At 40.0% G+C, this 9,114-nt stretch overlaps 2 protein-coding genes across 27 annotated transcripts in view; one reads left to right on the forward strand and one right to left on the reverse strand.

Moving 5' to 3' along the window:
- The window catches only part of PCM1 (pericentriolar material 1), an 80,352-nt gene extending 79,998 nt beyond the window's left edge, over positions 1-354 (reverse strand). For 22 of the 26 annotated variants that reach the window (XM_081807963.1, XM_081807945.1, XM_081807976.1 and 19 more), the window contains exon 1: positions 87-226. The gene's annotated coding sequence lies outside the window, so the exon portion shown is untranslated. The other 4 variants (XM_081807912.1, XM_081807924.1, XM_081807936.1 and 1 more) reach the window with 3 other exon arrangements.
- The window catches only part of LOC145717751 (uncharacterized), a 10,703-nt gene continuing 1,806 nt past the window's right edge, over positions 218-9,114 (forward strand). Inside the window, exon 1 of the mRNA XM_081808006.1 lies at positions 218-625. Coding sequence (XP_081664132.1) covers positions 218-625 — 408 coding nt within the window. The remainder of the gene's footprint in view (positions 626-9,114) is intronic.

Here is a 9,114-nt window from a genome sequence, read left to right on the forward strand (position 1 = left end):
AGGGTCAAGCGTCCCAGAGCCGTTGCTCTCCCGCCCCTGCGCCGCGCTGCCCTCGGTTGCCAAGGGCTGGGGACGCGCAGCATTACCTGTAAACGAAGCAGCCGCTCCTGCCAACGGTGGAGTAGCGGTCAGGCCCTACGACCCGCCACCGGCAGCGGTCCTCCCTTAGAGACCGCAGCAGCGAGCGCCCACAAGTTCCCTGGCTGCCTAGGGCCCAATGGCCGCCTTCTCTACCTTAGCGCCAACCGCCGCAGCTACCGCCATCTTAGGATCTCATTGTGGTGGGAGAAGAGGGGCGGGGGGACTGCAGAGGGGGCAACGCGCCGAGAGACTGCGCCGTCTCCTCGGCAACGGCCGCGCGGGGGCGAGAACTCGCCGGGGCGGGAGCCGCAGTGCGATCAACGCTCTAGGCTGGAGTCATGTGACCGCCGGAGTCTGTGGTGTCACCTCGGGCCCTTCAGCCTGGCGCCGCTTACACGAACGACCAACCAGAGACTACATATCCCAGCATGCCAATTCGACCCTGGTTTATAAGCGTCCGCGCGTCGGCCACGAGAGGGTTAACTACAAATCCCGGCATGCTGTGAACATCGCGGCGCTGCTCTGCGAGCTGGTGGCTCCGGAAGTAAGATTGAGCCTCCTTCTTAGCTGGAAAAACTGAGGAGAATCTCCTTCGGGTTTACTGTGTGGCTGTCAGCTCCAGATCCTGCCGGAGGGAGGGGAGAAAGACCTAAGTCGCTCCTCTGGTTCTTGCCCACCCACATCCGGGTTACGAAGAGATGGAACCAGAAGGGCCTTTACGGTCTAGTCCTGATTTTACACGGTGGAGATTAATCACGGGAAGTTAATTGGCTAAACCAATTAACCATATAGGTAGTCAGTGGGAGAATCCTAAATGTTAATAATGAACACCACCTTGGATTAATGTCCTACTTTTTGCTTGGAAGAACCAGATGATTTTAATCAAAATCTAGTATAGGGAAATTTTCTCTTAAAACTAGTCTCTGAATTCTCTTTTGATTTATGCTCCCATCTCCGCGGTGGCTCTATCAGAGATGGTAAATTGACAGGTTCTCTCTTGGTTAAAAAAAAAAAAAAATCAACTGAGTGAATCCTGAGATCTAATTGGCTTTATTCGACAATTCATGAATTGAGCAGCATTCCATTCAGCAAAGAGAAAGGAGATCCTTAGAGCTGTAGAAAGAATGTTTTTAAAAGCAGGAAGGGGTGGAAAAAGGAAATTATTAGCAAAGAATGCATTGTTTCTGGTAAGGTTGTCTTCCTAAGTGGAAAAGAAAGCCCTGCCAGATGGATTACTGACCTACTGATGACCAAGTCATTCCAGGGTGACTAGTTAAAGGTTATATTACCGGGGTGTTGAAACTGCAGTTAGGTTAGGTATTAAACCTTAGTTGGCTAATGTGGGGTTTAGCACACATGACTCCATTTGGGACCTATTTCCTTTTTAACATTCCTAACACACTGGGGAAAAAAAAGTGATCATGACTTTTAAGGCCTTTAGTGTGACTCCCTGAAAAGTTAAAACACCTTCAATTTTACTTGAGTGCAAGAGTATTCTATTTTTAGAAAGTTTGTAAGGTGAGTTTGTTTTAAGCAAAATAAGAGTAGAATGAATAATGGACATTTAGGTTCCAAAGCAAATTGTTCTCAATCACCAACAGATATTATTCAAAAAAGCAAGTAAAAGAATCCTATCTCAATACATAATTCAGGTAAATAAAACTCTTCCTGAGACTGTATTCAGATTCAGTCTCATTGCGATGATCTTTGACGCTATCATATATTTTTTAGTGCATTCTGTGTGTCTAACGTTGGTAATTACTTAGGTAACAAAAACATAGTCCCTGCCCTTGAAGGGCTAATATTTTAGTGAAGGACTGAGAAATAGAATGTGATGTAAATAAATTCTGTTTTGTAAGAATACAAAGTGCTGTGGGAATCCACAGCACAGAGTGCTCTAGGCTCCCTTCTAATTCTACCACCCGATAGCTCTACAATCTTGGGCAAGTTTCTTAACCTTTCTGAGTCTCAGTTGCCCCATCTATAAAATGAGGGGAGGGAATAATATTGCCTACCTTGCAGGGATTTTCTTTCAAGTAGTATTTATTTTGTAGAAGGCAGAAGTTAGGCATTTTATTTGTTGTGATTTTCTTAATTCTCCCAACTATCCTGAAGAGATTGATCCCGCATTTGTTCCATTTTAGAAACGAAAGGTTAAATAAATCACCAAAATTCTGACAGCTCCAAGTGGTAGAGCCCAGGTGAAACTGAGGTCTACTGAACTCGTTGGAGGGATTTTTGATTAAATAAGAGAATGAGTGGAAAAAATTACTAGCATATGGGAAGGACCCAAAATATTAGCTATCTTTATTATCATCACCATAATCATCATTTTGTTTATATATATATTATTTTTAAATATGTAGAGGCTATTGTCATTAAAACAACTCAAATGTTTCAAAATCATTACTTAATATGGTCATTATGCTTTTTAAATTTATGGTCTCTAAAAAATGTCAATACTATTATATCTGTTTAGTGGGGGGAGGAGCCTGAGGAATGTTTATATTAAAAAGAGATCCTCCAACTCAAATATGAGCATTACTGATCTTAGCAGAGAACAAGGGAAAGAAAAAACCTGAAAAACTATAAAATTATTTCAGATCTCCCAAACCTTAACATCTAACTCAGAAAATAAACCTTAAGCAAACGAATCCATTTAGTATCAGTAGTGTATGAATATGGCAAATAAATGATACCAACAGTAAGTGCTTTAGGAATTCAGAGAAAGAATATTGATATATTGCCTCAAAAATAATGATGGCACAGTTTCTGTGCAGAATGAAATTAGGGGCAACAGTATAGTGGAAATGTAGATGGGGAATGAGTGGTCTCTCAGAGATACATGTTGAAACTCTCAGTTTCCCATATTTAAGAACTTAATACATGTATTAAACAAGGGAGAGGAGGCCCAAATGGAAAGAAGCACACTTAAAACACATAGTACATCCAGAATTAGTGACAGATAATGCAAAAACCAGATGGAGTGAAGTAGAGGATTCATGTGGGATGGGGAACGGGGAGGCAAGAGAAGAAAGCAGGACTGATGAACACGTTTCTATGTGTTTTGTACAAACTGTAGAAAATCTTAAATGTTGATCCTGAAGAGATTGAGCTTTGTTCTGTGGATAGTGTAAAATCACACTGAGTCTTTAGAAGAAGCAATGATATAATGAAGTAGTTATTTTAAGACTTTAATCTAGTAGCAATGTTTAGAACAAGCTAGGGAGAGCGGGAGATGAGAACAGGTGGTAACTGGCATGAAGTAATTAAGGCCTGGCCTAAGGTAGTAACAGAATGAATCGAGTCAAGGAGTTGGATTCTGATTGGTTGTCACGCTGCATAAAATAGCATTTTTATATTTAAGATGACACTGACCAAGGGGGGGCTTACAGTAGAATATTTTGTGCTATATTATTTATTTCTTTAATGTGTTCTGTGTTCTTTCTGCACAGGACTTAAGTAGAGTGAGAGCAGAAACCCTGCCTTTTGTAGTTCTTTATTATCACAAATGCCTCGCAGAGTTCATTTACTGTATTTTGATACTCACGAATTTGGTCTTTGAATAAACAGTTTTTCGCAGTACCTAGTTTTAACCTGAAGGTGGTGATAGAACTTAAAGGAAAAATCTTTAGTGACCACTATACTATTATAACTGAATTTTATGATTGTTTTTATATATGATTTTTATGCACCCAAGAGAAAATTTGACATTTGTGTAAATTATAAAACACAATAATAAAAGAAACACTCAATAACCCACCACCTAAGCTAAAACATAGAATATAATCAATTTACTTAAGGACACCTCGTGCTTTTCTCCAAGCTCATTCCCTTTTGCAAACATAAATACTATCCTGTATGATCTTGGTGCTATCATTCTTTCATTTTTCTCATATAACTATATGTGTATATATCCCAAAATAATGTATTGTTTGGTTTCATTTCTTTTCAAGCTTTATATAAATGGCATCATACTGAATATATTCTTGCTTGACTTGCTTTTTCATTCAGCATTGTTTCTGAGATTCATCCGTGTTGATGGGTGGAAACACAAAGTCTTAAGGGCAGAATGTAAAATTAATTTTGGAACATTTCTAGAGTTGAATATAAATGACATTATCTTTATTCTTCATATTAGCTTTGTGAGTAATTTGATGGAGGAAGGAACTGATTATATAAACAAGGGATCAGTTGAAGAACTCTGACCTAGTTCTTATATTTTTTTGGTTAAATTTAAACACTTCTCTCCCTTCTTCATCTAGCCCAGAGTTTCTCAATCGTGGCATGATTGACATCTTGGGCTGGATGATTCTTTGTTGTAGGGGGCTGTCCTGTGTGTTACAACGTATTTATCTGCATGCCTGACCTCCTTCCATTAGATGCCAGTAACACCCTGCCTCCCGAGTTACGACAACCTAAAGTGTCTTCTGACATTGCCAAATACCACCCACGCAAGGAGGGTAGGGTAGGGGGTGAGGGCAAAATCACTCCTGAGAAACACTGATCTAATCTTTACATTGAGAAAATCATGTTACTGTGGATTTTTCTTATGTGCCTCTTTTGCTCAAAAACCTAAACTTTTGAATAATCAAATCAATTACTATATATAATTGTAACAACTAATTATATCAAATCTACATACATAAGTAATGTTTCAAGGCTCTTCTTACCTTCCTCCATTTTCCCCATATCTAATTACCTTGACATCTCTCATTACTGCCTAGTTCAGAATTTTTATGACTAGATTCCAAATACCTAATTGCTGCTCTCTAGACGTACAATGTTAATGTTTATACCACTCTGAACTGGCCTTTCCTCCATAACCAGTTTGTGTCCTTTTCTTTCAAAAATCACTCATTCAATAAATGTACCCTTGTGGTTCTGACAATTCTAACCGTATTTGCATTTCATCAGTCTTAACATGGCTCAGCTCCTATAATTGCGATACACTATTTCTTATATATGCTTCTGTATATATTCTTGGGGGTCTATATATTTTTACCCCACTTTCTCTATTCATCATAAGCCAGATCAGAGCCACCATAGTGTAATCCTGTGTGGAATGCTTGCTTCCCAGGACAGCAAATTAGAGGGGCTTAAATAAAGGGATATAATAAAAAACTACAAAGAAAATCATCTATACCTTACTTCCTAGCCTCCTATCACCCCTACATTATATGATATTGAAAGTATTAAATATACACAGATTAGGTTAATTAAGTAGACACATCAGACAATTAGGGGGAGGGTTCCCAAAATATGAAAGTATAGGCTGATACAGATTTTGCTTTCTAATTCATATGAAAAATATTAGAAAATTATGAAAATTAGGGGCATCTGGGTGGCTCAGTCAGTTAAGCGTCTGACTCTTGGTTTCAGCTCAGGTCATGATCTCAGGGTCCTGGGATCGAGCCCCATGTTGGGCTCCACACTAAGTGGGGAATCTGCTTGAGATTCTCTCTCTCTCCCTATCCCTGTGTCCTATCCCCGCCCCGCTCTCTGTCTCTCTCTCAAATAAATAAATAAATCTTTAAAATATGAAAAGTATGAAAATTAGTCCTCAGCTTTTACTTTAAAAACCCTGTTATTGAAAATAAAATTATGTGAAATGAAAACTCAACAATTGCCATAGTTATAAGGGAGTAAAGTCTGGAATGACTTTATAAAAGATGAACTGTGAGTCAGAAAAGTATCTTTTCTCACATAAATAAGGAGATCTGCAGGTGACAACTAGATTTGGTATATGCTTGCAAATAAGCATGGGCTAGTGAAGAAGTAGCCAATGTGATTGGGGTACAGTGATCTATATTAAATCCATTGTATTATATAGGGAAGCAACAGCTATATATGTTATAATTTTTGCTCTTTTAGCATATAAAAAGGCTCCCCACACTGTATTTTTCCTTCTGTAAGAAAGAGTCTAAGGTAAGGGAAAAAAATGGCAAAAACATGTGTGAATTCAGATTAACCAGGAAAGAGGTTAGAATGCCTTTCTTTACCACCAGAACACTAAATAATTTCCAGGGTTAAAAACTGGAGGATGTTGGGTGGCAGGATGGACAATCCAATCTAGAAAAGGAAAAATGTAAATCCCTGACAACAGGTCCAACAGAATGGTATAGGGCAGGGATTGACAAACATTTTCTATAAAAGGCCAGATATTAAATATTTTAAGTTTTGTGGGCCACACAGTCTCTGTCCCAACTACTTAGTTGTGTGATTGTCGAGTGAAAGCAGCCAGGTGATATGTAATGGATGAGCATGGCTATGTTGCAATAAAACGTTATTTTTGAATACTGAAATTTAAATTGTATATGATTTTCCCATGGCACAAAATATTAATCATCTTCTGGGTTTTTCCAACTATTTAAAAATATTAAAACAGGCAGTGGGTCCAATTTAACCCATGGGCCATAGTTTGCTGACACCTGATGTAGAGTACTCAACATGGAAAGTTTTTAGATAATTAATGAAAGATCAAAGGAGAAATTAGCAATGAAAGAAAATGCAGTTTCATTACTTTGCAGGAGGGTTATTTTACAAAGAATAGTTTGAACTAATAAGAAAGGGAGTTTATAAAGCAAATGTAACTGAACAACATTTGCAGGTATTTTCTTATATATTCTATTTCGCCATCCCATCCCCCCCTTCCCCGTCCTGGCTAATTGCAGCTGTGTGTTGCCTCCACGAAGGATTGTCACAGCCACTAATACCAGGAACAAAGGATACAACTTGCAGACATAAGAGAAAAGATGAAAATCAGTCAGAACAGTTCTCACCCCTCATAATTTGCCTGTGTGGAAAGAGGAAGAACTGATGGGAAAATCAAAGAATTTTATGTTTTTCCCTGCATCTCTGAAAGGGAAGAGGAGGAAGGTGCAATCTGTGGGGATCGATGATCGAGGAGAGCCTAGAAGGCTCCATGGCTGCAGCAGGGATAGGTGGTTTACAGTAACACTCTGCAGACTCACCCACCACAAGCCCAGGAAGTCACATGGCGCCCTGCAAGGAGAGAGACTCTAACCATCTGACATAATGGACCAAGAGTGAGATTAGGTCTCTCCAAGCCTATCAAATATAGTCTTGAAATCCAACCAGAAAAACAAGAGTTACATTCATCTTCCACATGTAAGTTTGTGGTATAAGAAACATACCCACTTTACTTACATAGTTCAAATGTCAGCTACCTGAGTGTTCCCAAGTCCTCAAAGCTGTTGGGGTAACCATATCTCCGTCACATATGGAGCAGGAAACTTAATTTCATATGCCGACATCTAGAATGCTTCAAGCTAATGTTTTTCTATTATTTCCTGCTTCTGCTGAATTCTTGATTTCTCTCAAGTCTAGCTTCTTTTGGCTGTCCTTTTTCTCCATCCCACATCATTCCCAAGGTGGAACACAACCTCTTTCCCTTTATTTTCTCAAAATACCATGGAAACAAGGCACCCCTCTGTGGTTTACTGCTTTCCACTGAAAATTCACAGTTAATGGTATAAGATGGGGGAGGAGGAAGAAGAATTTATACTGCAGCAATTCGGACACCCCTGTTCTTTAAAGATCTTTGGACACAACGTGGCACTTCTCTCTGGCTGCCTCTTATCCAACTCCCTGTCATTTGGATGCATTCTTTCTTCACATCTTACTCCCATTCTCATCTCGTTCACTCCTCCCCTTTTACCCTTTTCCTTTTGGGTTACCCATGGAAACTCTAAATTCTTCATTAATTCTTCATTAACAGAACAATTTTGTTCTCTTAGTCTTGCCTCTAGCTTATCCCGGCTAGACCCACTATTAAAATTATGCTCTTCCTCTGCTATGCTGATTAATATGACCCATTTCCTCAGCATGGAGCTCTAAGAGAGTTATGTCTTCTTTGAATGCTAAAATCAATTGCATAAGACTCTTCTCTCTCCTGATTAGCAGAAATTATAGGAAGAAACACCTCCATTCCCCTGACATCTCCAACCCCCAGTCATCAAGAATGGGTGGGGGGAGGGGTGCCGGTGTCGGTTAGGCATCTGCCTTAGGTTCAGGTCATATCAGCGTCCTGGGATCAAGGCCCATGTTGGGCTCCCTGCTCAGCAGGAAGTCTGCTTCTCCCTTTCCCTCTGCCCCTCCTGCCTCCCATTCATACGCTGGTGTGCGCTCTCTCTCTCTCTCTCTCAAATAAATAAATAAATAATAAATAGAAAGAATGGAGGGGGGATGGCTTAGTTCTTAGGAGCCAGTCTTTAGTCCAATCCCATAGTGGAGAGAGGTACAGAGACCCTATCCAGTTTTACAGATAGGTCCTGTTTGTTGTTGTTCTTGTTCCTGTTCTTTGTTAAACTGCCCTCATCTTGTCATTTTTGAAAACATTCCCACATGATCTGGGGCCATCATTGTCCTCTGCAGCAGTGATTCTGTTTCCGGTCTCTCAGAAGCTTCTCATGGACTCTGTGTGTGTGTGTGTGTGTGTGTGTGTGTGTGTGTGTGTGTTGGGTGGAGGAGTTGTAGGGCACTGAGAAGATGTGGAGACAAGGATTCTCCTTATAATGTTATGGTCCAGGTTTAGGTTATCCTCAGCCACCGCTGGCTTGGGCTTCCACTCTCTGTCTCTGATTAGCGAAATCCCTGCACAGGCTGTAATCCTGTTGTAAGGCTGGGCAAACCCACTGCCTCTTATAAAGCTAGTGAAACACTGTAGCAAATGGATAAGAGCATGTTTCTAGGGCCAGATACTTCAGGTCAAATCCTGTTGTATGTGACCTTGAGCAAGTGGTCACCCTCTTTATATCCCACTTACCTCGTTGACAAAATGGAAATAAAAATAATACATAACTCAAAGGGCTGTTATGAGGATTAAATGAATTAATACATGGCTCAGATAGTACCTGGCTCACAGTAAGTGATTTATAAATGTTTATACTTATTAAGTTTACAAAGAAGGCTTTGTGCTAGTATTAACTTGGGCCTCCATGTTTTCAGAATCCCATCCTGCACTCCCATTTTAGCATAGATTTCAAAACATTCACACCATACTCAATTGGC

Source organism: Leptonychotes weddellii, chromosome 2 (genome assembly GCF_054177405.1).
Source record: "Leptonychotes weddellii isolate Sample4059 chromosome 2, ASM5417740v2, whole genome shotgun sequence".
Classification (NCBI taxonomy): Eukaryota; Metazoa; Chordata; class Mammalia; order Carnivora; family Phocidae; genus Leptonychotes; species Leptonychotes weddellii.